At 47.8% G+C, this 26,648-nt stretch overlaps 9 protein-coding genes across 9 annotated transcripts; 6 read left to right on the top strand and 3 right to left on the bottom strand.

Moving 5' to 3' along the window:
- Window positions 1-173: 173 nt before the first annotated feature.
- Window positions 174-1,334, top strand: F4812DRAFT_452015 (HAD-superfamily hydrolase; the record flags this gene model as incomplete). The annotated part of the gene is made up of 1 exon (XM_047936285.1): window positions 174-1,334. One exon carries the CDS (start codon window positions 174-176, stop codon window positions 1,332-1,334), a length of 1,161 nt encoding a protein of 386 aa, XP_047788366.1.
- A 2,118-nt stretch (window positions 1,335-3,452) lies between these two features.
- F4812DRAFT_95077 (ICE2-domain-containing protein) lies at window positions 3,453-5,208 on the top strand. Its single transcript, XM_047939564.1, has 2 exons — window positions 3,453-4,105; window positions 4,157-5,208. Exons 1-2 carry the CDS (start codon window positions 3,584-3,586, stop codon window positions 4,949-4,951), a joined length of 1,317 nt encoding a protein of 438 aa, XP_047788365.1. The 5' UTR covers window positions 3,453-3,583; the 3' UTR covers window positions 4,952-5,208.
- A 716-nt stretch (window positions 5,209-5,924) lies between these two features.
- F4812DRAFT_461025 (uncharacterized protein) lies at window positions 5,925-8,047 on the top strand (the record flags this gene model as incomplete). The annotated part of the gene is made up of 4 exons (XM_047937800.1): window positions 5,925-6,115; window positions 6,173-6,846; window positions 6,927-7,162; window positions 7,343-8,047. The coding sequence occupies 4 exons, from the start codon at window positions 5,925-5,927 to the stop codon at window positions 8,045-8,047; spliced, it is 1,806 nt and encodes a 601-aa protein (XP_047788364.1).
- A 2,568-nt stretch (window positions 8,048-10,615) lies between these two features.
- F4812DRAFT_435727 (uncharacterized protein) lies at window positions 10,616-12,501 on the top strand. Its single transcript, XM_047934784.1, has 2 exons — window positions 10,616-11,439; window positions 11,541-12,501. Exons 1-2 carry the CDS (start codon window positions 11,269-11,271, stop codon window positions 12,027-12,029), a joined length of 660 nt encoding a protein of 219 aa, XP_047788363.1. The 5' UTR covers window positions 10,616-11,268; the 3' UTR covers window positions 12,030-12,501.
- F4812DRAFT_465941 (short-chain dehydrogenase) lies at window positions 12,157-14,013 on the bottom strand (the record flags this gene model as incomplete). Its single annotated transcript, XM_047938505.1, has 7 exons — window positions 12,157-12,999; window positions 13,049-13,119; window positions 13,405-13,556; window positions 13,600-13,655; window positions 13,703-13,833; window positions 13,883-13,898; window positions 13,945-14,013. The coding sequence occupies 7 exons, from the start codon at window positions 14,011-14,013 to the stop codon at window positions 12,745-12,747; spliced, it is 750 nt and encodes a 249-aa protein (XP_047788362.1). The 3' UTR covers window positions 12,157-12,744.
- Window positions 14,014-16,553: 2,540 nt separating this feature from the next.
- Window positions 16,554-17,971, bottom strand: F4812DRAFT_461023 (mitochondrial carrier; the record flags this gene model as incomplete). The annotated part of the gene is made up of 2 exons (XM_047937799.1): window positions 16,554-17,368; window positions 17,434-17,971. 2 exons carry the CDS (start codon window positions 17,969-17,971, stop codon window positions 16,554-16,556), a joined length of 1,353 nt encoding a protein of 450 aa, XP_047788361.1.
- Window positions 17,972-19,556: 1,585 nt separating this feature from the next.
- Window positions 19,557-20,848, top strand: F4812DRAFT_94938 (putative ubiquinol--cytochrome-c reductase). The gene is made up of 3 exons (XM_047939562.1): window positions 19,557-19,894; window positions 20,031-20,193; window positions 20,385-20,848. Exons 1-3 carry the CDS (start codon window positions 19,773-19,775, stop codon window positions 20,478-20,480), a joined length of 381 nt encoding a protein of 126 aa, XP_047788360.1. The 5' UTR covers window positions 19,557-19,772; the 3' UTR covers window positions 20,481-20,848.
- A 714-nt stretch (window positions 20,849-21,562) lies between these two features.
- On the bottom strand, window positions 21,563-23,618 carry F4812DRAFT_94942 (glycosyltransferase family 62 protein). The gene is made up of 6 exons (XM_047939563.1): window positions 23,136-23,618; window positions 22,433-23,061; window positions 22,311-22,370; window positions 22,177-22,257; window positions 21,981-22,115; window positions 21,563-21,922 (listed from the first exon to the last, which is right to left on the bottom strand). The coding sequence occupies exons 1-6, from the start codon at window positions 23,306-23,308 to the stop codon at window positions 21,774-21,776; spliced, it is 1,227 nt and encodes a 408-aa protein (XP_047788359.1). The 5' UTR covers window positions 23,309-23,618; the 3' UTR covers window positions 21,563-21,773.
- A 1,392-nt stretch (window positions 23,619-25,010) lies between these two features.
- On the top strand, window positions 25,011-26,203 carry F4812DRAFT_461020 (DNA glycosylase; the record flags this gene model as incomplete). Its single annotated transcript, XM_047937798.1, has 2 exons — window positions 25,011-26,084; window positions 26,156-26,203. The coding sequence occupies 2 exons, from the start codon at window positions 25,011-25,013 to the stop codon at window positions 26,201-26,203; spliced, it is 1,122 nt and encodes a 373-aa protein (XP_047788358.1).
- Window positions 26,204-26,648: the final 445 nt, after the last annotated feature.

Genomic DNA, 26,648 nt, shown 5'->3' with positions numbered 1-26,648 from the left:
TTATCGCGTGGCCATAGATTCGACGGATTAGTAAAAGAACTCGACATCGCATCGGTGCCACTTCTAGGAATACCATCTGGGAAAAAAAGAAGAAAAAGAAAGACAAAAAAAATATTTCGATACACAGCAGCGCAGCCAGGTACAAGGCATTTTAGTTACTTCTCATCAAAGCCATGCCTGGACTGCACATACAGAATGAGGCCAAGGCCAAAGTCAAGGACAAGGGCAAGGACAAGGACAAACTAGCCGCGTTTGTATTCGACATCGACGGCGTATTTATCAGGGGCGAGAAGCTGATCCCCGGAGCCCGGGAAACCATCCAGCTGCTGCAGCGGCGCAACGACCCTTTCATCTTCCTGACGAACGGCGGCGGCCACACGGAACAGCAGCGAGTCGAGAAGCTCGGACAGAAGCTCGGCCTCACGCTCGACCCGAAGCAGTTCGTGCAGTCGCACACGCCTTACTACGACCTGGTGCCCGAGTACGGCGACAAGACGGTGCTCGTGCTCGGGGCGCACGGGGACCAGATCCGCGACCTGGCGCGCGAGTACGGCTTCCAGAAGGTCGTCACCTCGTCCGACGTCGTCGCCGAGTTCCCCCACATCCACCCGTTCCCGGAGATGACGCAGGCCCACCACGACCGGTACGGCCGCGACACCGGCGTCCTCGGGACGACGCCCGTCGCCGCCGTCATGTTCTGGTCCTCGCCGCGCGACTGGGGCCTCGACTACCAGGTCGTGACGGACCTGCTGCTGTCGTCGGGGGGATACATGGGGACGCGGTCGGCGAAAAACGGCGACGCCTCGCTGCCGAACCACGGGTTCCAGCAGGACGGGCAGCCGCGGCTGTTCTTCTGCAACCCGGACTTCGTGTGGAGCACGGAGTACGCGTCGCCGCGGCTGGCGCAGGGGGCCTTCCTGGCGGGCCTCAAGGGGATCTGGGCGGAGGTGACGGGCGGACGGGCGGCGCTCGAGCACACGCTGGTCGGGAAGCCGACGGAGGCGACGTACGCGTACGCGGAGAGGGCGCTGCGGGACTACGCGGGGGCGCTGCAGCCGGCGCGCGACGTCGGCACCGTGTACATGGTGGGGGACAACCCGCGCAGCGACATCGCGGGGGCGAACGCGTTCGCGGCGCGCTCGCGGTGCGGGTACGTCTGGAAGAGCGTGCTCGTCGAGACGGGCGTGCACGTCCCCGGGTCGACGCCCGCGCACTCGCCGGATCACACCGCGAAGGACGTGCGGGAGGCGGTCGAGTGGGCGCTCCGGAAGGAGAAGCTTATCAACGGCAACGGCAACGGCAATGGTAACGGCAATGGAACGGAGATGAAGTGAAACAGGCTTGATTCTTCCTTTTTTTTCATTCGACACGCCACAGCACGTTGGTTGTTTGGAGTTATTAGGTACCGGAGTTGCGGTCCTAGCATTTGCAGATACGGATTTTCTTTGGTCTTTATTTCATGGCCGGCGGGAGGGAACGGGAGGGAGGTAGGGAGGTAGGGAGGAAGCTTGATGTTTTTTTTTTCTTTTGTTTTTTTGTCCTTACGAGAAGACTTTTCTTTTCTTTTCGTTTAGAGACTTCGGACTATTTACATCAGGTCTGCTTCTTTTCTATTTTGCTCTACTTGTGAAGCGAAGGGCATAAACTCGCATGGCGTGGTCTTCGGTGCCAAGGATTCTGGCGCATGTTACAGGTAGAGCAGGTAATCTTTCTGCGAATAGATTTTTCTACTATTATATATGAAGGGTGTAGATATGTTGTTTGACTGGAACGTAAGAATCCGTAGGCAGGAGGGGAGAGCTCCCAACCTAGAAGACTCCCATCAGGTAGGTAGGTACCTGACTTTAAGTTATTAGAGCTCTTTGAGAAATGAGTAGGAAAGTTAATGGACAGGCAAAATTTGTGATCATGGTCCACATTTTGATTCTATAGACAGTGGGAATAGAATAACAAGTTGTCGGCTGGTGCCGTGGATATATTAGGTTAAATGGTACGATGTTATGAGGTATGTAGAAGTCGAGGACAACTAACACCAGATCTAAAATAGAAGCTCAGTGTCATAATAACTACCTCACGATAGGAAAATAATACATACCATTTGCGCAGAATAATCACAAGACTAATTGTTATTACCAAGATGCCTTGAACTCTACCTCGTAAGAGCTTTAACAAAGGTGACTATTAAGAGGTAGACTCCTTAAGTTACCTAACCACGTGGTATTATATTCCTAGTAGAATAGAGATAGTACTATTTAATTCTTCCAACTAAGTTTAAGTTTATTATTACCGAGGATGGTAGAATATTGCACCTTGAAGAAGTTAGCTCTCCGCCGTTGAGCAACTTGCATATCAAGTCATAACACTATAATAGAACTATTACATGCCACTACCATCCCATCGTGGGTGAATACTAATCTACCTTAATCATTTACACGTACAAAGCGTATGATATAAAGTGAAGATAATTAACTTATTCATGGTAGATGATATACAAGAATGAATTTAACCTACTTACTAGGTACCTGTATTTATCTCTATTGTAACTTGCACATAGGTAGATACCTAAATAATCTATAGATTGATAAGATTAGTTGAGACCGTGTGAGTTGACGATATGAAGATATGTGCGCTGAGTGACAGGGGATTCAGGGCTTTTTTAAGGCTGGGCTGATGTGACAAGGGCGGTGAATGGTTAAAGCCTCAGATGAGGGGGGAAAAAGGGTATGGGACTTCCTAGTCCAATCGTGCCTTGCGCCATTGTCGGTGTCGATGGTGAGTGATTGGATAGACATGCACAATGTACACGCGACCATTTTTTGGTTGCACATGTCTTTTTTTTAAGGCCTGACTAAGAAGAACATTTAATGAAAAGAGACGTATGTGGCGTTTGTCTGTTGAACACACTCAGGATAATTTTAATAAAATTTTAAACCTCGGCGGGCTTTTAGCAATCAATATTTATTCATCTTAATTTTCTTTAATTATTACCAACAGATAGCTCTCTCAAGTTGTAACATCATCTACCTTAGGTACCTAGGTACTAGCCATTCATCCACGTGCAGATAAGCGTGTAGATAAACGATAAGCTAGCTTAGCTAGCTGGCAGGTACGATTGTCAAGTGCGAAAACGACCAGGGGGGGAGAGTAAGACCGCAAAAGAATAGGTGCTAGTACGTACCTAACCTTAGCTTGATTAGGGCCACCTTGATCAAAAAATTCAAAAGGAAAAAAAACCTTGGTTTGGAAAGTCATCCAGCTAGGGAAAGAGCAAGACAAGCTGAAGCCCCTCTTCTTCGACGCGAACGATTTTTTATTTGCCATACCTAAATTTTCATATCAATCGCCGCCAATGACCCCGCGAACTTAAACATCCTTCCTCCGTATTAACGCGATCGGCGGAAAGATTCATAATCACCATCACCATCACCATCACCAATCCTCCCCCCCGAATTGCCACCACCCCCCTCCTCCTCCAACGGACGTCCCACGGCATCCTTCAAAAGACGAACCGATTACCATTAAACACAACCCTGGCTGAAAGCCTCGCTACCTCGGCGCGGCAGCAGCCACCACCATCGCGCCCATGTGGTGGTTTTTTCGCATCGTCTCCAGCTCAGTCTTCCTTCTGACCATCGTCCTATCCATACCCATCTCCTTCGATGTAGGCGGACGTGACAGCGGCTTGGCCTACAGCCTGTCGCTTTTCGGCTTCTACCTCGTATACAGCGCCGTCAAGCTCGTCACCCCCGAAAACTCCCGCATAGGCTGGGTCGTCAACAAGTTCCTCCAATCTTCCCAGTGGGTTGTCATACCGACCCTCTTGATATGGTCTCTGCACAACTTCGCTGTTGATGCCAACAGCACCGACTGGGTATCCAGGACGATCGGTGGATTTGGTGGTCAGAAGCCTAGTACATGGACGGATTGGATCTTCGGCAATGGCGGGTTGGTCGAGTCTGTCACTCTGGGAACTTGGGACAAGACGTTGCGTTATTCAAGTCCCGTCTTCCAGCTTGCCGAAGGCTTTTGTACCTTGTTGGTTATCCAAGCTGCAGGTCAAATTTCGAGATGGCTTGTGAACCGTGGAAGAAGCGATACTTGGGTTGTGAGTAGTTTTTTTTTCCTCTTCTTTTTTTCAGCTGCTAACTTGTATCAGCTTATTCTCTTGATCCTATCCGCTTCTATCATTGCCAGTGCTGTCTACTTTCTATGGCGGGTTGCTTTGTTCCCTTCCATCAACAACATTGATGCAACCCTCATCGGAGTGACTGTCACCTCTGCAATTTTCTTATGTGCCATAGGAATTCTTTCGGGTCGCGGTAATCCCGTCGAGTCGTCACTTCTATTTGCCTACATTGTTCTCTGCGTCTATCAGATATTTACCGACTATGTTCAGTCACCAGAGGCCCAGGCGGCAGCTGCAGAGCAAGCTGCAAATCAACCAGAGTTCCCACCCCTACCACCCATCATCATGGCGAGCTACTCAACTCTCGTCCACCTCTTTAATTTGTTACCCGAAGCCGTATACTCCTCTTTCAGTTTCCTTCACGCTGCATTCCAAACCATTGCCCCTTCTGTCATGATCTCTCTAATTTACCGACTGATCGTCTTTTACTGCGCTACTCGTATTATCCCAGCAGTACGAGAATCAGGTGCCCGTGCGCTTCTACAAGAGCCTTCCTTAGATGATTCGGATGAGGCGAATCGGATCCTGGGTTTTCTCTCTTGGTTCTCGCCTTCGATTCTCATTGCCGTCTATACAAGTCTTTTACTCCAACACTTTTCTGCCAGCGGTGGCGAGGAAGGCTGGACGCTCCGACACGGCGACGCAGGAGGTAATACTTGGCGTTGGTTTAATGTTGCTGCTACGATGAGTCTCTACGCTATCGAGTTATATCTAGGCGGCGACGATTCGGATAGCGGCTTAGTTAACCATTGGAAGACGGACTAGACGGGCATCGTCTATTAATTCCGAAGCGGTAAAGTTAAAGATATTTTCGCCTGTGGCATGATGTGGATCTGAAAGACAGGTCGCAAAAACCTCACTAGCAGGAAAGTCGCATTTGTGTTTTGACCTCAGTTGATCATGATTGCGATCGACATTTGGCAGCAAGCATTGGGCAGGGCAGGTCGTCGTCGGCTTGGGAAATGTAGGTTCACAGCACTTGGCGTTGGGGGGCATTAGGGACAGTATACCATTCCATTGAATTCGACCATATTCTATTTGTTGCAATGAAATAGCATTCGTACCTTAATTCGTAAGTCAGGCACATTCTGCATTTGCCACGAGTTTTTAATCCGTTCTAGGTACTTCCCTGCCTTTTGAAGAATACTTGGTTGAGATGATAACTTACTTGTCACAAGACGCAAACATTTAAAGGAGTGTGGTACGACATGTCTTACCACGAAAGTAGCTATCACAAGATACATTGTGGATAAATTCTATTCGGCTCGTCTTCTCTGCTCATAATAGGTATCATTAAAATAGGCCTTATAAGATTGAATCCCTCTAAAAAAAAAATATGCCTCGATACCTATTTCGAATCTTTCAGCTTACAGCCCACGCAGCTGGTATAGAGAAGATCAGCCTCGATGACTTGCAGCGCGGACTATTATATGCAATGTACCGTCGAGAGCTTCGTCTCAGATGTGGCGCAGGCTGTTTGCCGGTCTTGATCTGCGAGACCCGCTTGACAAACATAAAACATAAAGCAGTACATATGTAGGCTCAGCTACCGAGATGTCTAAGTCAATTCTCATTTTCTCCGTCTTAAGGGGAGCCCCTTCGGTCTTTGTCCTTTGTCTTCTTTTTTCAACAGATTTTCTACGTACCTACCTATATATGGAGAGTGGGAGAGAGAGTAGTCTCGGCTGTGTGCTCAGAGGTGACTTGAATCTGTTGAAGTTTGTTTAAGATCAACGTCATGCAGCATCTCACGAGGCGTAGCGCGTCAGGTAACGGGAATGTGCATACTGGTACTCAAGACGAAGTTGAGCTGGATCCGAATGACTTGATTCCGGATCGGAGGCTTGTTAGTTTCCTTGACTATGACGATTATTTTAATGGAGACATATACGAGCCGAGTAAATATGAGCAGAGCTGGGAGATTAATACGTTTGCTTCCCTAAATGATACGCAGGCTTAAGAGAATGAGGGCTAATTAATCTAAAGGGAAAAATATCCGTACCTCAGACACATCAAGTCGTTATCCGCGGCCTGGCCTCATCTGCGCTATCTTGCGCAATGGATGGAAGTGACTACGTCGCCTACGAAATGGCAGCTTATCAAGGATTTACCTCAGCAGAAATTGAGCAAGCTTCGGAGCGACAGGGCCGAGCAAACTAATATTGCTACTGTCGATTTCATCTCAGGCCAACCAGCTCCAATTATCGATTATATCAAGACCCCTGAGAGTCTAGTACAAAGCCTCGACCGGCCAGCCGTCCCAGGTGCCAGCCGGTTATACGTCGTAGAAGACCTTTCGCGGGACGTCATTGAATGTCTGGGTTCAAAACTCGACATCGACCCTCTCTTCTTCCGGGAGCACATCAATGACTACACGTGGTATAACACTCGCGATCCGTGGGTCGAGCTTCCCGACTTGGATATAGTTTCGAGGGATCGGCCATACTTCCACTTGACTTACAACCAGCCTCGTTACTTCAAAACGCCGGAAAGCTTCAACGAAGCGCAGCGCCAAGCTGGGAGGTTCAACGTACTCCGGCGGCTCGACGCCGACGACGGACACGAGTCTCCCTTCGACGAGAAGTCGGCCACGGTTGCCCTTGTTAGAAGCAAGGCGTCCCTATGGATCAGGCCGGCCAAAACCGGCCAGCAGGCCATTGGTAAGTTTGGCAATCCGTCGTAGTCGATATGCGTAGGTAGTCACGTACTCTCTAACTTACGGCTCACATTTATGTAATAGGGGTTCTACTTATCGACCCTTCGATAACAGAAGGCCATCCTCTTTGGGGAGGGTATCGGCCTTTCAAGAATTCACCAACGCCCGGAGATCAGGCGCGATACGACGTGCCGCCCAAGACTACCTTGTTTCAAGACTTGCTCTTCTGGATCCAGCAGACGTCGCAGCAGGATATCGATGCTGTCGAGAATAACCCCCGGGCGATGGCTTTTCGCATTCTGGAGATCATATGCGCAGAGGTAAGTATGGCGTAGCATCCGAACTCATTTGCTTTCCCCCCCCGGGTCGTACGTTCCTAGCAGTACTTCCCGAACTGCGGAATCTCCCATGACCTGTAAATGACCGCTTCAAAACTCTCAAAATAGTAGGGGAAAAAAAATTCATGGTGAAGACGGCTGGCTAACTTTGGATGGTACAAGTGGTTGACCTTGAGCCATTACATCACCGCGCGGCTGGGGCAGATCGAATGGGAAATCGAAAGCCCCAAGTGGTTCGAGATGCAGAAGCAAGAGCTGCAGCGGGAGTCCATCAACTTCAACATGTCGCTGAAGAAGCTGCACACGTGGCGGCGGCGGCTCCCGATCTACAGCGCCATGGTAGCCGACACGCGGGCGAAGCTCTTCTCGGACGAGGCTCGGCGGGGATCCGACGACGACTCCAGCATCGGCACTAGCCACCACCACCACCATCACCACCGACGAGGAGGAGGAGGAGGCTGCGTCGTCGACGAGCTGGAAAAGGACTTCGCGCTCGCGGCCGCGCACATCCGGGACCTGCTGTCGCGGACGGAGCGGATCGCGGCGGTGGCGACGGCGGTGGCGGCGATCGAGGAGAGCCGGCGGGCGCTGGAGCAGAACCGGACGCTGGGGCGGCTGACGTACCTGGCGGTGATCTTCGCGCCGCTGAGCTTCGTGTCGAGCTTCTTCAGCATGTCGGCCGACGTGGCCGAGCTCGCGGGCACCATCTGGGTGTTCTTCTGCGTCGCCGTCCCCGTCAGCCTCCTCGTGTACCTGGCCGTCGACAAGAACTGGTCGGACGGCGTCCGGGGCGCGTGGGGGCGGGCTAGGGGGGGGAAAGCTGGGGAGACGCTCCGGGGTGGGAAGCCGGGCCGCGTTGGGAAGTAGGTAGTAGGTCTATTGCGTGTGGGTAGGGTAAATAGAAGGGGGCTCTAATAGGCCGTTGTGTGGGAACTTTACGGGTTTACGATACGGGAATGGCGATAGACGGTATAGCATTATCTCCCTGGACTCAGCTGGAGGGCTAAAGCCACGAGTGAGTATATTCTACCATGTACCTCTTACATACCTACCTAAGTTTACGGCGTGGCATTTATCCCTATATTTCGTCTTGCGCGTGACTGCTTCACTCCGAGTCAACTAAACTGAGAATAAGGACAAGCACATCTACGTAATGTATGTCAACGAGAACGACAATGTGATAAGGGAAAGCTGCTACGAAGTGCATGTCCATGATTAAGCTAAGACATACGTACGTTAGCGAAATGCAGGAGAGGCTAAGCATAACACGATTGTTGCGTGACTCGTTTCGAGATAACCGCCGAGCTCCTTGGTTAGCTTGGGACTAGAATACTAACGGGAATATCATCGTTTTTTTGGAAGCAAAGGGAAATGCCGCAACAAATACCTGAAACTATTATAGTAACCTTAAGTATCTTAGGTAACTGGTATTGTACAATACGTTCCGACGGTCATCCTTCGTGCCTTCGGGTAAGATTCATGGGTATAAGTCGGTCGGCATAATGAAGCTTACAAACATTAGCGCCTCGACTACGGATTCGCTGCTTGATAGGATTCGGGCTTACTATATTACCTTGGATACTCGACCTTACTTATAATTAGCTTATCTACCTACGTATATAACCCGAGTATTATCCCGACCGACGAAGAGGCCCAAATCAGATCTTACTTTTTTTTTCTTCTACTGATTAATAATAAATACGAAGCAGGCGAACAAACTTCCATCGGGTGTGAAGTACAAGTAGGTAAATAAATATAGAGAAACCGTTGGATTCTGTAAGAAGGCTAGCCTATCATAGAACAAGTCCAGACCGCTTTAACGACGTATCTGAAGGATTAAGGTACCCTACCTCCTGGCCTACCTCTAGGTATTTCTTCTTTTTAAACAGCTTCCGCAATACTATATACAATACGTAGTAACTCTGCCGGTTACCGATGCAGGCCTCTAAATTAGTGCATTCCTGATAGATTAGGTGCTGTTCCCGACGACGGCCGGCTGCATGGATTCGAAGTAGGCTTCATCCGTGCCGTCTTAGGTGCAACGCAATCCAAGGTTGGCGTTAAGGTATGATGGTCTTCTCTCGATCTACAACTTTATCTCAACCAATTGACTTTAATTAAATACTCGGTCGAATCATTGATCATTTAGATAAAGCTTAATTGGACTCTACTAAGCATTCGGACGACATAGGTAGCATAACAAAAGTGTCACATTAGGTAGCTGATTAGGTGCTTACCTATTTGTGGTGTAGGTGGTAAGAAGGGTAAGACCACTTAGGTACTCGAGACCAATGCTAGGTAAAATGGCATCTCGGTGGTCTAACCATGGCTGCGCAATCGTCGGTAACCGGAGTATCTCCCCATCTCGTGGATCGCTTTATCACCGATTATTAAAACCGTAGCCATCTTTTTGAGGTACCTACGAAGCAATAAGATACGTGGAGAACCCCTTTGCGAACAAGCTACTATATTACACTTGGCTTCATTTAATAGAAATCGTTTAAATAGTAACTAATATTTCACCATCGTTCTAGAAATGTGAAATCTCCCTTACATTCAAGTACATCTGTAAACAGATCTCCTTTTTTTTTTTTTTTTTTTTTTTGACTTGGAGCAATCCAAGTAAATTCAGGGGAAATATGAGCAAAGCCCAGCAATGCTTCTTCTAGAACAGACGCCAAGAAAATAGCCGGTGTAAACTTTACCGGAAATAGGAGAGGGGACGCAAAATGATTCGACATGGTGAGTTTTTGTTGGCCGCGGCGCTAAACTGGTTCAGGGCTGTAAAGGTCCCGGGGATCATACGGATCAGTACCTACAGGCTACCTTGGTATCTGGGGTACTTTTGTCTCGGTAGTGTTTTCTTTTGGAAAGCGGAGCTTTTGCTTTCTCAACGGGTGGGAGTACGAAGTACTGCTATGTACCCTGAAAGAGAAGAAGCTGTCAGTGAATTGGAAACTTTGAAGCTCCCATTTATTTGAATCCCTATTGGACCTTTTCTCCTCCTCCCACTCCCCCTTCTCCCCCCCAACCACCGAAGAATACGACCCATTTCAGAGATCTTCCAAATGCTGGTCATAGTCTTGGCGTTTCCTCTTACACCTCTTACACTACACCTATTTCTCTATGAGATGTGCAGGATTTGCAAGATATGTAACATGGCTCGTAATCACGTTTACGCAGGTTAAAACTAGGCGAGTTTGAATATCAGTTACAGCATGCATCATGCCACCGCTCTTCTGATGCTGAATCTGTTACGTACAAACTAGACGATTAGTCCGCGAGCTACAACGGGGAGCAACTAACTGTTTTAAGGACGTGCATGCTAAGGCTATATCACTAGTGTATAGATCTTCGCAGGTGATCAATAGATCTAATATTAGGAGCTCTGGTATAGCATATACTATATTGTACCTCTGTTAGACACGTGGAAATAATGGTAGTAATGAGGCTGCCTAGCCGTCAGCTTCACTATCAAAAAGACAGCATAGAAGGTACCTAAGCAGCTAAGGTAGTTCTTGGAAGCAAGGCGAAGCTCCATCTGCCGCTCTTGGCTCTCTCTATATCCCGATTCCATTCTTTTAGTCGAGATGGCTATAGGAGGTACCCAGGTAGGTATGATATGTATGATATGTATGGTACTATGGCGTCGGTCGAATCAAGAACTGTCGAATAGGAAAGATGATCATCCCGTCCCCCGCCGTTCGTGCATACTACAACATCAAGCATACAACAGCAGATAACCAGGTCCTTGTCAGCTCACCCCTACCGCCTCTTCACCCTTCACCCTACCCCGGACCTCCGATTCCCTCTCAACAAGAGTCAAGGGGCACACTCATCGTACCTCTATCGTACCTATTTACTCATAATCATCCCATACTCCCCCCCTCTTCTTCACCTCCTTTGTTCCTTTTTCTACCCCTTTGTTGTTTAGCCATTGAACTTTCCTACATTTCAAATCGTTCGCCTCAGCTTCTCCAACTCTACCATCCATCCATTCATCCGGTCCGTGCATAGAGCTCTTGCTCTTACTCCAACTCCCAACGTCCGACTCCAACTACTTTAGCTCCCTTCGAAAGCTTCCAAACATGACTGGTCCCCGCCTCACAACTCCCGCTTCGAAGCTCATCCGCTCGATCAGCACCACAGCTACGGCCTCCGTGCCCAAGTCCAACACATTACTCACAAGCTCCAAAAATGCTGCTCCTCTGTCGAGGAAATACGCAGATCTCCTCAAGGAGAGGAATATAGACCCGGATGTAAGTTACAGATCCAGAGTCCAATACGCAAAATTACCTACCTACCTAGGTACCTTAGGTTTTGCTAGCTTATAATTGACTTTGACTAATATTCAATTCAGCATCCCCGTCACTTATACACGCGATCATCTAACCGTCCTCATCCTCCCCCTCGCACAATGCGCCTAATGCAAAGCTTCACCTCGGGCGCGGCTCAAGCTCCCTCCCAGGCCGACGCCAGCACCATGGACCGCATCATCTTCCCGGGGTCCGCCGCGCTCGAGGGGTCGTCCAACGACCCGTTCGCGCACCTGCGCGTTCCCTTGCTCCCGGACAACTCGGCGACGCACCACGTGTCGGAGGCGACGGACGGCCCCGTCGCCCCCGCCCAGATCAGCATCGTCGCCGCGAACCCGGAGCTCGTGTCCCCCGCCGCGCTCACCGAGGTCGAGGGCATGGGCATCGACGGCGTCGAGCTCAAGTTCGTCCACGTGGACCCGAGCCCGGAGCCCGAACACGCCCAGGGCATGCTGACGAACCTGTGGAAGGGCCTCGACGACGTCATATTAGGTGCTGGTAGGAATAGTAGTAAAGGCAACGTTGCTCTTTAACGTAGACGTAGCGGAACGGAACGTAAAAGCGCGTGCTGGCTCACGAAGTAGTCACGAATTTCAATTGACTGATGGGGGGAAGACGGGGGGGGGAGGGAAGCGGTTGCGTATCTGCCTACCTACCTCCGAAGGTACCCAAAACTATGACATGATTCGAGCTCTGCATCGAGCGGACGGTTCTGGAAGTGCTTCGGGCCGGTCTCTTATTTGGATACTGATCATTTTTAATGAATTTGCTTTTTTTGTTTAGATGTTATCTGTTAGCGAGAGCGGGAACGAAGGTCCCATCTTTTAGAACATAACTCGGGTGTCGAATTGTATCGACGATACAACGACCCGGAATTGAGCAGCGTCGCAGTCGAGTCGCACAAGAAGAAATGAAAAAGAAAGAATAACTGCCCCTTGTTCGAGCTTCGATTTGTGTGCTGTATTTCGTCCAATATGTTTGAGACTTAGCTGGTACGTGTGTATAAGCTGTACTAAACAAGTTCTCTATTCTCATATTTACGTGCTGAGATGGTTGAAGTATCTCGTCTATGTATATATATCCAGCGGATAAACATGAACATAAATTGTAGGTACTTTACCATGAAGCGTGTTTACAAGCGTATATGGCGAGATACAGATATCCCAAGCAGGCTAGAAAAGATAGCCCCAATACTCTCTACCTCCGTAATAATCAAGAAAATACAGTCTTAAAGACTCTTATAATCCATTACTCCACACCAACCATCTTCTTGCTAACCCACCACAACCTCTCCTCCTTCTCTCGATCAAACGCCCATTCGCCATAACCGTACTCGGCCATATCGCCATCCTTCGGCACGGGGGCCGGCCATCGCTGCGCCCTCGAGATACACTCCTCCCTTTCCCTCCAACTCCTCCGAGACGGGCGGCGTGCACGCTCATCGCGCAACACCTGCTCCAGACGGACGAAGTACTTCATCACCCACTCATTGCCCATCACCACCTACATCTCGTCCGTGCAGAGTATTTCGGCAGGTTCGGGCTGAAGGAACTGCCAGCGGTGGGTTGAGACTGTGTCCGTGTAGGCCCTTCGCGCCGTAGAGCCGCTCGATTCTGTTCGCCACTGGGGTTTGCTGGGTTAGAGAGAGCCGGCTCGAGAGTAGAAGAGGGGAGGGAGCACGAGGCAGGCTAAGAAAGAGAAACGCAGACAAAAGGATTGTACTTCCTATAAATGTCAGCCCCATCTTAGACTGCCCGTCTATCCCATTTGGTGTTAGCGAAATCACTTATATATATACGATTGTCTAAGAAAAAAAAAGAGAGAGAGAGAGAGAGAAGGGCGTATCGTCACATACAAGCCGCCCAGCCGTGATACCCGCGCTCGAAATCCGATTCCTGCGGAGCGCACTGGGCCGTACCGACGTCCCGACGACGAAGACGTTCACGACGCGCGAGCGGAACGCCGGCGAGCAGCAGGTCCCGCGGGAGGAAGTGCGAGAGGTGTGGTTCGTGCCGAACTGCGGCTCGAAGCCGTGCTTGGCGCGGCCCGCCTCCGAGCGTCTTTCATCAGAACGTGCAGTTTTGCCGCTGCTCGGCTGCGCACGCGCCCCTAGTATTTCTTTCTATCACGCCCGTAAAACACAATATCTCGGTAAGTCTCTCCGCTCCGATTGTTCCAGCCTTGAATTAAAACACAATTCAGAAACTCTGCGCGTCCGCCCTGTCGGGGTCGTCTCGGACAAAAGGTCGCCGAGGTTCCGCGCCGTGCCGAAGATCGTGGCACCTGTTGACGCCAGAGCCCGCACGGTATTCGGGCCCGGTGCCGGATAATACCCCCCTCCCCCCGTGACGAGGACGGCCTTGTCAGTTCATGGCTCCGACGAGACCTTTGTCCTCGACGATCTGCCGTCCGATAGGTCGCGAGACTCCCGGGCGATTAATCACATACTTCCCATTTGCTGCGCTCGGCATAGCGGGCCGTGAGCTGGAAGGGGGGGACTCGCGATACCAACGCCATTTATGTATAAGGATGCGGTTCCTATTACCTAGGTAGGTAGGTACCTAGCTTTGGTTCCGCGTCCTGGGTAGGTTCTTGTATAGAGAATGGACCAGTTTATTGTCGCTTAGGTTACAAAGTGAACTTGGCGAAAACTGGATTATTGCTTGGTTTTGCTTATATTAGGTTAGGTTAGGTATGTATGTACACATGCGTGAAGACCACGGACAGAAGCAGAGGAGCAGTCAAGTTCCCCTTTATCCTTCGTAAACCCCCTTGGCTCTTCCCACAAGAGACAGTTGGTAGGATTTCCTTCATCATATTCTTTCGTGATCGATCAACTATTGTAATCCTGAGTATGGAGTCCTATACAAATCAATATTAGTTGTAATTCCTTTTTTTTAAAAAACAAAATAGAGCTTTCTAAAAACTTGTTACATAGGTTGAAGTCATAATGCAAGGTAGTCAACCGAGCTGTTATTTTCTATCAAGATTCTGCGACCCATTTCCTCTTCTTCTTAACTCCAGTCGCAACCCCGACACATGCAGAAGACGCATGGGGACCGTCGTCGACATCGAACCAATGAACTAGTAGCGCAGCATAATATAACACTATGCATGTTAAATCCGAAAAGGTGACAGCGGGCATGACTTACATGTGGGTATACCTCCTACGTATGACAATCCATAAGAGGCTCTATTATCAGTCTTGTCGAAATTCGAACGAGTTTCAGGAAGTACTGGCAAACCTACAGCAATCGTCTACGTTGCCTTTTGAGCCTGACTTGAACTCCTTAGCAAATAGATTCTTGCCAATCTGTTACTTAGCCCGTAAAATTATTTCGGTTGAAAGTTGACTCATGTTAACTTTTGGAGAGTTCCCTACCTACCTCCTAGGGTATTCAATTCTCAACCAGGATAGCTCTACCAATCTTAAGTCTTTTAAAGAAAGTTTGGTATAAATATTTTATCCTTATTAAGTAATTTATAGCTTAGAATCAAAAGCATATTTTGCGATTTTTATGGGTGAAGTTATCGCAGAGTGACAAGGCTAAGTTTTAGTGTAAAATAGGGGGTGACCCGGTACATACCTGCCTCATATATAATACACGGCTTTATGGCATATAAATATGCTATGTGTGACTACTTAAAGACTTGAAGGGATCGACATAATTTGAAGTATAAGAGCAACTATTGTGTCGTAAAAGTGGTTGCCAGAAGTAACAGCAATAAATTGCAATTAACTAGGTACCTACCTACCTACCTAAAGCTACTTTACATGACCCTGCTGCACCTAACAGACTAGTCTTCTGTTCATTCACTCATTCATTTTATCCTGAGCTTTTTATCGTTGAGTTTAATATACGCTTGCGCCGTAGCATGGTATACTAACTCCTGCTCATTAACAAGCCACAGCTCGCTCCCTTCTCCTCTCCTATACATGACCACTCCCGGTCCCGTAAGCATTCAAAGGAAACCACGGCATCGGGCTCCGAGCACTTTACTCTACTTCCCACTCCTATCCTTATTCTGCCAGCGTTAGCTCAACTTGTCTCAAACCAATACCTTCCATCTCTCTTCGACTGGAATCCACTAATACCAATACCAGAGATTCCATAGCCAACGGCAAGATAATCCCAGGGGAGAATGCGCATTGGCCGTAATACTCTTGCTGCGCACCTCTCGACAGCCATCTTCGGCAGCAATTTCGTAGCTATTCCGACCTGGACGGTGGCTCAACATTGAGACTGAGGAATACCAGGAGATAGGTTCGGGATGGTGAAGCTTTAGATACATACCTATCTTTTGATACGGTCGATTGGGCTGCCGTAGAAAGGGTTGTTGTCCTCGTCGAGTTAAATAAATCCTAACTACAGCGTAAATGCCAGTATCACGGAAGGGGAGACGGAGGATAGCGAGCATAATGACAACTTCCCTCAATGATATATGCCCGAGAATATGATACCTCTATCAGGGTAGTTTTCTTAAAAGAAAAAGGATAATTAGATCAAAGACTCGACTATTCATATCAGAGTTGGCGCTATTGAGTATGCTGTTGTATATGACAGGTACCTAATTCAATGATTGTGAGATTGCCACAGATCTACTACTTATATTCGATGTCTCCCTCCATTGATACGGAAAACATCAGAACCTCGGATTGAGGTTGAGTTCGTTGACAAACCACCATAAACGTACTTAATATATGTTCAGATGCGTTGGGCAAAATATCCCAAGTGCGCGATACTTCGGCTGTCTCTTCGGCGTCTATCTTATCAAAGTAAGTTGGGAGAACAGTACTTGCTTTACTATTTGCATTGTGATCTGGTTGTATTCTATACCTACAAAGAAGGGTATCGTATCTAGACCAACCCCAAACCGCCCGGGCCCATGGAGCCGGTTATTTTTCTCTCTTGATGAATAAACCAGCCCTTCTCTTTTCTTCTTCACTTATAAACACAATGAGGATCGGCCCTTCTAGCCTCTCATAATCCCCATGGCGCAAGAATATGTATTTCCTAACATGCGCAAATGCTTGACTTGCATCGCTTCAATATCCCTCACGGTTCCTGTACCATCGCCTTATCCCGTTTCAACTTTTCCTGGCCTTCGGCCTGTATGCGATGCAAGGACTTCATAACGAACTCGTATGTCATCATCGTTACCGTTGCTGCTGGAACGGCTCGCATCATATTGACACCCATGCCCGCGTAGAATGCTCTCCATCCCTCTTCTCGTAGAATTGTACGGAATGTCATAGCCACGCCCTGATATTTGGGTTCGGGGGTGATACTGCAGTGACTATTCGGTATGTGATTCCGACTGCCGGGCGTAGCCTCCGAAACCCCTAAGCCTTGTAGATATTCGCTTCCAGGTGTTGGCCGCCTCTGCGTTTGCAGCCTTGTCCGGATCACTTCGTGCGGGTACGTAGCCGAACTAGCCATAATTTTTGATAATATCGACGCAGAGAGCACACCAAACCAATGGCTCTGCTGATTGTCATTGCCCATCTCGCCCATAGCCTGTCCCGTAAATTTCTTCCGTAAGTATTCATACACGGGAAATTGTACGGCGACGTGCGTCAAGCCTAGGAGTGCCGGGGTAAGTCCAGAATAAAATGATAATATACCTTCCGAGGAGTACATTTTACGCGCGGCGTCGAGAGTTGAACGGTAGTGCCAAGGAGAATCAATAGTCGGTCTTGATGTTGGCGTAGTACTAGGCCGCGGGAACATGGATAATTGCCTATTGTATCCCGTGGCAGATTGCGACATAAGTCGAGTTTTGATTACCCATATGGGATTTGTTACCAAGGTGCTACTAGCCCCTGCTATAATGGAGGACCAGAAATTGATAAAGAACTCGCTTTTCTGTACTGTAGAGATGAACGACTTGATTCAGTTATTGGCTTTACTTTTGGGCGCGCGCGGAACGACTTACATTTGTGATCGGCCAAGAAAACCTTGCTCTTGTTGTAAACGGTAAACCAAACAGCCCATGTCGGTAGGTAGCCAAGAATGATAGGCCCTAGACCTCTATACATCCCCCGCAAACCCTCTTCTCTCCATATGATCTTCGCCGTACCCACAAGACCCGAATAGGCCCTGCGGTGCCCAACGTATCTTCCTTTGTCTACGGGCACAAATTTTCCCTGAGCTTGCAGCTTTGTCTTGATAACATCGAGGGGGCAAGTGACGATGCCGGAAGTAAAGCCTCCTATGGCTCCTGATAAGGCATTAAACTGAGCGTCGGATGCGCGCGCGGCCCATCTATGTATCAAATCCAAACCCTTGGAGTCGTGCAGCTCCATCGCTGCTACCGCGGAACCCAAAGCGCCCTGATTTTGTTGGTGAGGGGTATTCGCCGACGAAACGGTGGAAGTAGATGTCGGAGAGGAGCGATGGGAGGAAACCCCATGTTCTTCGGGATTGTGTGACGACGGTCCCGTCGGATGGCTTTGAGCTTGATCGTGAGACATGCCCTTGTCCGATGGGTGAGTCCAAACAGGACGGAAGTCGGATTCGGGGCCTCTGGATGTGATTCAGAGGCCCCGGTAAGCAAAAAAAGGTATCTAGAGCGGACGGCGTAGACTGGGAAAAAAGCGGCAATAAAGATAAGCGTAGGCGTATTAAACGTAAGATCGGATCGCCTCGAGTCCGGCCCAGAAGAGTCGTGATGGTATGCGGTGTGCGGGGAATGCACCCTCGCAAATCCACCGTCCCGTCGACCCAGCAGCTACCGTTTGTCACATGCCATTGACATTCGTAGAGCGCCCGTCGAGCGAAGTGAAGTAGAGCTTCGACTGGGCGTATGTAGAAAGTGCTAGGTGGTAATAGATGAGGAGAAATGGGTGGTGAGAAGAGAAGGTGATGGGGAATTGTTTTAAGTCGAATTGGAAGTATGTATCAAGTCCGAAGGTATGAAAGAGAGGGTCGGACTTTTTTGCCAACTAGAGCGAAAAGTTAAGCGGGTTGGCGGGTCGCTGGGTCTCTTATTAAATCGCTAGATCGTTCTAAAATCGTAAAACGTGATTGGGATTAGATATGGATTAATTGAGGAGAAGAAAATCTACCCGATGAACAGGTAGATTACATTAGCTTTAGCGCGAGATTTGAGGGTTAGACAAAGAGAAAATTTAAAAATTGGTATCGATAATACATACCTAGGTACAGGTATTTAGATGTTAATACCAAAGGTAATAGCGGTGGAATAGGTAAGATAATGTTACTATGTAAGTCTACCTAAGGTAAAATGTATATTATAGGTAAGGTAGTTACCTATATTAAGTACCTTCTTAACCTACGGAATGACTAAAGCTAAAAAGAAAAGAAAAAAAAGATAATAAAAGATTGCGGTAATTTATGTAAATAATGTAAATGTAACTGCAGTTGACTTTGTTGAGATTGAAAAGGGCTATAAAAAGGATGTTGTAAGCCTACAAGTAACTAAAAATCGTAAGCATTCGTTTTTGTCAGCAGGGAACCGAAGTTCTGTTGTCCTACCCTCTGACGTAAGTAAGCATATCTTATCCCCCTTGATTGCCTTAACTATGTCTTTTCATTGTACCTCCCCTATAATGCTTTAAGTACGTAAGCTACCTACCTAGGGTAGGTACTTAGCCAGTTTGTGCATTCCTATCCTTGGGCACGAGATCGCCTCCAATATTTTGAATTGGAGTCGACATGAACTACCTCTATCTAAGTAAGCTTTAGAGGTATGATGGTTATAGAGAGTATATACTTGTAAACTCGAGCTGCGCAAGACAGACAGGAAATAAAGCTCTTAGGAATGCAGCATTAAAATTATACTTTAATATATTGAATTTACGTGAACTGCATTTTTTCCCGATATCTCATTCTAAATGGTACGATGATGTTACTTGAATTGGATACACAGCGTAAGATAACCCCTTAGGTACAGATGGAGGCTCTATAATGAGGGGTACTACAAACCTGGAATCAGGTTACCTTAGGTAAGTGGTGTGTACCTACTTAATCTTAGGTACCTTAGGTTAGGTACCTCTAGGTAGGTTCGATCCGAGAGCCAAGTAAAAAAGGTGACAGAAGTGACAGAAGTACCCAAGGGTGCGGTGCATCATCACGTGACTCAACCAATTGAGAGAGCCATTTTGGAAACATCAAATCCGAAAATCGAGACTAAAAACGCTCTTAAATCACGGCAAACATATATCACCCACCTTTTCTCCGGGAAGCTTCCTCATTCTAGGTACCACCCACCACCACCCACCGCCCACAGATAACCGCCAACCCTCCCTCGCAATGGCTTCCTTTTACCCGACTCTCGCGCCCTTCGTCATGAAGCGGCCATGGCTGAACAACCTATTCAAGCCCGTCGCAAACTGGTACGCCAATGCCGCCGGCTATCGCCAGCTCGGTCTTCGGTACGCAACTACTCTTGCTCTTGCTCCTCCTTCTCTTCCTCTTCCTCTTCCTCCTCAACATCGAGTGCGGGAAAATGACGGTTGAAGTGGTGGATAAAGCTCAGATGGCTAACATGCAATTGTCCCCTTCTCGCAGCGCCGACGATCTGATTGTCGAGGAGGACGAGCTCGTCGTCAGGGCCCTGAAGCGCCTGCCGCCGAAAGAAGCGTACGACCGCGTCTACCGACTACGACGTGCGTTCCAGGCCAGCACCGTCCACAAGCTGCTCCCCAAGGAGGAGTGGACCAAGCCCGAGGAGGTAAGCTTTATATACCTACCTATCTACCTACCTAAATATGCTATTTTGAGCCCAGCCGTAGCAGCCGCAGCACCCGCCCAATGCGCGCGCATGTTTTGGTGGTTCTACAACCTACGAGTTTTTTCTTTTTCTTTTTCTTTTTCTCAAAAACCAGTGACTAACGGAAATCGATTGGGGAAAAATAATTATAGGACGTTCCCTACCTGAAGCCCTTGATCGACCAGATCTATACCGAGGAGAAGGAGAAGAAGGCGCTGGACACTCTGACCGTCATTCGAAGCCACTAAACCGAAGAAACAAATATATACATTAGCGTCTCAAACAACGGCGAGTTATTTGTACCATAAGCCAAACAAAAAAGAAGAAGAAACAACCTTGCGTTAAACGACGAGAAGAATAGAGCGTGATTGGACAAGAGACATGCTTGTCCGCAAAGGAGTCTTAGGCTGTAAAAACTCGACGAATTGAACGTTTCCAATCAAAGATATATTATAACTACCTGTATATATATCTAGACTTTTTTTTAATCTCCTCTCAATCCCGTATCGTTGTAATCTTAGAGAACCTCGGAGAGCTTAGCCAGTTCAGCCTTTAGCTTTTGGCAACTGCTATGTTGCTATATAGGTGCTCGACAAAGTTATATCAGGTAATCAACCAGATTCGATAAACGGTCCATTTCATCTGTGATATCAAGCAACCAGAGAGCACTACGAGAGTACAGATAAGACAAATGCAAGAACACCCCCTCATGCAATAGGTTGCATATATTAGTTTTGCTGGGTTATCTGCTGATTTAGCGCCTTCGACACCATACCATGCGGACTCCTGAAACAAAAAACAGTAGTTCTTTTATGGCTGAATCTCAGACCCTGTATAAGCTATATTTGCCAGTGAGATTACCACGACAGTAGTTTAGCCAACGAAAACTCCGTGCAAAGCGCACCCCGACATGCGTACATCCATCCCCTTTCAACCTGCCTTCAGGATCCATCCCGAGGGCAATATGAACAGCCAAATTTCTATTACAGAAAGTTCATGGACGCCTCCCGCCTCCCCAAGTCATAACATGCCATCATGGCCTTTCCCAAGCACGACAAAACACATACAAAGTCCAAACCTGCTCCACCAACCAGACCAACCGAACAACCAATATATATGAGGCGTGGAACGTCGAGATGGGAAATAGGTGATCGAGGGCTATAGGCCTAGGTTCTCAAGGTCGAGGCGTACTTGTTAATAGTATGAGGTGCCGAACTTCCACCCCCCCTTTTTTGAACGCTATGCCGGAGAAAAGAACAAGAAGAAAGGGGTTTCAAAAACGCAAGGATCGATTATCCTATCATTTCCCAACGCCTCTTTGCCCAACGTATCTGACCGTGCTGGTAATTTGATGCCATGGTTTAGCGTATGCGTATTTCGTGAGTTGCTCGTACAAGTATTACGTTCCCTGTCTCGCCTGGACATGGAGTGCCCGAGACTGGCGGACCCAAATTTGGTACACTGAAGGAATGCGACTATGCCAGAGAAAAGAAAAATTATTCTAGAATGTTTCATCTTCAAAAAAGCTGGATACCGCTAATCTATGCGTTCCCCGGCTTCTCTTCTGTGTCAATGTGCCAGACGACATAATTGGGCAAGCCGATGACTTCGTAGCCTGCTCTTTTGGCCATCTTCGCGAAGCCCTCTGTCTCGGCTTGATTCTCAAAGGCGTAGCATGGGAAATTGATGCCTATGCAATTTACGATTAGTCTTCGTCTTCTTAGCTGGTGCATACAACAATAACAAACCTGATCGGTGAACATCCGCCTTCACTAGGATGTTAACGCCGCCGATACCGTCCAGTTCGATTTCCTCATTCGGGTCGTTTCGCCAATCGCCCATCCGCGCCATATAGGTTCTGCCGGTGTCGTATTGCTTGTAGCCTTCAAGGTTATAATCGATTAGTGGCTATATTTATAATATCTTAGGGTAATGAGTATGTACCTTCAGCCAGAATTACATTCTTGTCAAGTTTAGATGCTAGTTTCAGGGCCTTCTCAGACTCGATCCAAGAGTTATAGTCGACTTATATCCAAGGGTTAGCGATGATCCAAGTGCGGTCTTTGGAATATGCTTACATCTGCCTTCAATATCATATTTGTTGTCGCCCGTGCCTTCGTAACGGTGGAACCAGATATCTATAAAAACAAAAAAGTAAGCAGGCGACCTTTTCATACATGTCGTAGAAAGGAAATCATACTGGGAACTAGAATATCTCGATCATGAGCGATGAAGTCTTCGAGAATGCTTTTGGGGCTATCTACGATGTCAACATCGCGCCAGTACACCCAAGAATGGTCTGGCTTCAGCGCAGCGGATAGTAAATAATTTCTAGCGCGCCCCATGGCCTTTCGTCGCGGACCCTGAGCCTCGAAACTATGACGATCCTCAACGGACTGACTGAGATGACTTCCAAAACTCTTTTCGACGACCGTGACACTGTTGAACGGGATATTATCCGGACGCTTCTGGATGCGATCAAGCTCCATCCCCAACACACCTAGAGTGTCATCAGTCGAGTCCCCAACAAGGAACGCGAGGTCGATGAGGCGATGAGGATACGTCAGCTCAGCAATAAGCTCGAAGTATTTCGAAAGGTACGGCGCAGCATCCTTGAGGGGCGTAAGTAAGAGTACTCGTTCGTTATTATCAATAGCTTGGCGTGTAGATTTGATCCCGTTGAGATTAACATGCGATATCGAGGATTCGTTGATGGTTATCGGGGCGTGATGGTTAAATATAACGGGGGTCTGCAGGTGAGCGTTCCAGGCCTGTTGCTCGTTAAGCGTCATATCCATCGGAGGTTTCGAGGGACCCCAGCAATAAAAGCTGTAAAAGTCAAACATGTTAGTAACGTGTATGCTCAGAACGTTTGCTACGAAGTTGTACAATACAATACATACCTTTGCATCTCGCTTGCCGAAGTTCTGATACCACGCCATAATAATAAGATGATACCAGCGACGGCAATCGAAAGTAGCACACGGGTTCTTGTTAAGAAGATCCAGATCGCTCTGGTGCGTGGAAGCTGTGCCCTGGCAGACTTCCAAGTGATGCCACCTTTGGGAAGAAGCATGGCGAGTGAGCTCTTTGGGCGGCCCTCAGCACCACCCTAGGTTTGCGCGAGTGCGAGTACAAGCAAATGAAGGAAAGGTTGAAAGCCAAATGCGGATGCGAGGCAGGCTCTTGCTCGTTTATGGGGGCTGACCGCGTTTCCGGGGTATCAAGGTGCGGGTTGAATAGCACGACGTTTACGAAGGGCGGCTAGACAATGAAATCTAATAAATCAACGAGCGTAATAATTAGAGTAATTAATTGGGTAGTCTCGAAATCGCTGATAAGAAGATCGGTCTTATGGTAATCGCGGTTGTCTCGTGGTTGCGAATGTTCGAAAATCGGCACCAAGGACTAAGGAAATGAATTGGCGCGAGAAGATTCCAAATTGGACGAACCGATTATGTTGAAAAAAAATAAAATAAAATAAAAATAGTCAAGATTTGGGGTGGTCGTGGCAGTGGTAAGTTTTGGAAGGCTTTTTGGTAGGTTTAGTTGACACGAAACATTACCCAGGTAGCCAGGTACCTAGCCAGGTAGCTGGCCTGGAACCTCTGGCGGCTTAAGATGCCTGCGGATGCACGCAGCACGACTACACCAAAGTCCCCCCAAAGTCACACTTGGAAAGACCCATGGGGGGGCTTACGGTTTTAGAGGTGGAGAACGAGGAGACCTAGTGTTATGTACGTACCTAATGTACATCCAACATCGTAGACTGCCTATTTGACAGGCACTGACAACAGCAGAATACTACGGGAGTAAAATTTCAAAGGAACTACGAGTTTGACATTTGAATGGGCAAGGACAGACAATTTAAATACCCACTTATTAAAGGTATCTATACAATTATCTTTATTTTTATATAATTCTTCAGCTTTTTTTTTTTTTTTTTAGTATAACTACCTCCCATTGTTAGGTCTATAAGTTTCACTACCTACATACCTAGGTATATTTCAATTGCTCTCTACCCTAAGATTCAACACCTCGGGAGAGAAACGTACCAAGTAAATAGGGCTAGTACTTTTAGACTATGCACTTATATAATTTCAGGCAACCACGTGTGGAGATTCAACCCTTCCTGTCCAGCCTTGTCTATCAAACCCTTCTTGCCATATTAAAACCATTGCACCTGTGCCTTATTAGTAAACATATCGTTACTTGCTACTTCGTAGACTCTTTCCGTACCTACCTAAGTAGGTATCTAAGTTGATTAGGTATGAGTCAGAAAAAAATACCTAATATTTTCATTGGTTCTAGCATTATTTATTTACTCTCACACCGAAATGACAAAGCAACGAAAAAGAAGACAATAAGAGAAACACATACCACCTGACCTGTAGAGATTCCAATGCCTTATACTTTATACCTTATCGAGCTTGTATTTAATTTACTTTTTTTATTTCCTGATTTATACAGACGATTGACTTGATGACTTCTGTGGGATTATTTTCTGCTTATACAGTCGACGATCTTCACTTAAACAATTAATCGCAGTCGATCTCATCTTACTTCGTCCGCGACGCCGTGAACTGCACATGCCTCCTCAAGCTTACCAAAACATACTTTCAAAGTCTCACGTCTATCTCTGCAAATCCATCGCAAGGCTCGTGCAGGCAATTCCATGTTTTGCATCATATAGACGCCACTTATTTCATAGTGGCCTTAGAAGAAGATACTTACCTTCCACACTATTATTAGGACAATACATATCTCATAATTGTCAAATGGCGAATATAGCGACACGCAGATCCGCACGATTGAGCGCCAGGTCGATAAGCTCAGATTCCAAATCAGATTCCATATCAGTTCCTCCATCCGCTCCAAAACCAACATCTCGGGGCCGTAAGAGGAAAGCAGCATTGGATCCGCCACAAGATGGCTTAAACGGGACCGTTGACGAAGGCTTAGCAGCTAAGGCACCTGCAACTCCCAAGAGGCGTCGTATTCAAAAGAAATCTGATGACCCTCCACCTGCAACGCCCACGCCGAGTAACGTACAGCTTATTGGCGAGCCGGCTCAGGCGTTCGAGACACCCAAACCAAAACCAGCGGCTGTCAGGCGGCTAGCAGATCCAAACGCCACAAACGCGACGCTTCTCTCGCCCGAGACATCTCGAGTAGTGACTAGGCACATATCTCCATCTAAGGCGTCGGCCGATCAGGTAACGACGACCAACATCCTCGAAGAGGCATGTAAGCACCTCATCAGCGTCGACGAGCGGATGAAGCCTCTAATCGAGAAGCATCACTGCCGGGTTTTCTCGGAAGAGGGATTGAACGAAAAGATCGACCCCTTCGAATCTCTATGCAGTGGTATCATTTCGCAGCAACTTTCAGGAGCAGCAGCCAAGGCAATCAAACAACGGTTTATTGATCTATTCGATAACGGCGGTAGATTCCCGCATCCATCTCAGGTCGCAACCTGCACCATCGAGCGGCTGCGTTCAGTCGGCTTTTCGAAACGCAAGGCCGAATATGTGCAAGGTCTGGCGGAGAAGTTTACCAGCGGCGAGCTAAGCGCTCAATTCCTACTAGACGCGCCGTACGACGTTGTCGTGGAGAAACTAACTGCAGTTAAAGGCCTTGGCCGTTGGTCCGTCGATATGTTTGCCTGTTTCGGTTTGAAGAGGCTTGATGTCTTCGCGTTGGGTGACCTAGGGGTACAGAGAGGCATGGCTGCATTCGTCGGGCGCGATGTGGCTAGATTAAAAAGCAAGGGCGGTAAATGGAAGTATATGTCAGAATGGGAGATGCGAGAGATATCTAGGAAATTTGCTCCATATAGGAGTGTCTTCATGGTATGTATGAAAGCATGGCAACTTGACACATGGAACTCCTTTATCCAGGTACATTTGCTAACAGTCATTAGTGGTATATGTGGAGAGTTGAGGAGACGGACATAAGCACATTAGAATAATGTGGCCATTGCCTACTTGAATTTGGCTTGATTCCCAGATCAAGCGAAGGCGTATACGCTCAAGTTGTACATTTACTGACACCAATCAATCAATCTCCAAAACTTTGATGAGTTTTTTGATGAGCTTGATATTTCCTATACATTGGGAATATCTAGTAGCTTGGACCTTTGCATCAAGAGAAATTTCGTTCGGGGGTCTTTTCACGATAAAATAAGGTCATTTGACATTAGGTGTCTAGCAATATCTGCGCAAGGCTTAGGCATCGCAAGAGCAAGAAGCTTTCTGCGTGATGGATACTGAGGTGTTAAGCTATATGACCAGCTTCGGAGAGATGATTTGACGCTGGGCGCGAGAGTCACCGACTTTGGTAGCCTCTGCACATAGTAGGCCGTCCTGACATTTTGATGATAGCGCACTTGTCAAAGTCAGTCAGTCAGTCAGTCA

This window comes from Daldinia caldariorum (genome assembly GCF_022478825.1).
Source record: "Daldinia caldariorum strain CBS 122874 unplaced genomic scaffold F4812scaffold_13, whole genome shotgun sequence".
NCBI lineage: Eukaryota > Fungi > Ascomycota > Sordariomycetes > Xylariales > Hypoxylaceae > Daldinia > Daldinia caldariorum.
This window is presented reverse-complemented; position numbering and strand designations above follow the sequence as displayed.

Coding starts and splice junctions, on each gene's coding strand:
- F4812DRAFT_95077 (XM_047939564.1), top strand. CDS start 3,584: ATGTGGTGGTTTTTTCGCATCGTCTCCAGCTCAGTCTTCCTTCTGACC. Junction 4,106..4,156: donor GAAGAAGCGATACTTGGGTT/GTGAGTAGTTTT, acceptor AACTTGTATCAG/CTTATTCTCTTGATCCTATC.
- F4812DRAFT_435727 (XM_047934784.1), top strand. CDS start 11,269: ATGACTGGTCCCCGCCTCACAACTCCCGCTTCGAAGCTCATCCGCTCG. Junction 11,440..11,540: donor AGAGGAATATAGACCCGGAT/GTAAGTTACAGA, acceptor TATTCAATTCAG/CATCCCCGTCACTTATACAC.
- F4812DRAFT_94938 (XM_047939562.1), top strand. CDS start 19,773: ATGGCTTCCTTTTACCCGACTCTCGCGCCCTTCGTCATGAAGCGGCCA. Junction 19,895..20,030: donor TATCGCCAGCTCGGTCTTCG/GTACGCAACTAC, acceptor CCCTTCTCGCAG/CGCCGACGATCTGATTGTCG. Junction 20,194..20,384: donor AGTGGACCAAGCCCGAGGAG/GTAAGCTTTATA, acceptor AAATAATTATAG/GACGTTCCCTACCTGAAGCC.
- F4812DRAFT_94942 (XM_047939563.1), bottom strand. CDS start 23,308: ATGCTTCTTCCCAAAGGTGGCATCACTTGGAAGTCTGCCAGGGCACAG. Junction 23,062..23,135: donor TCGGCAAGCGAGATGCAAAG/GTATGTATTGTA, acceptor TGACTTTTACAG/CTTTTATTGCTGGGGTCCCT. Junction 22,258..22,310: donor ATATGATATTGAAGGCAGAT/GTAAGCATATTC, acceptor CTTGGATATAAG/TCGACTATAACTCTTGGATC.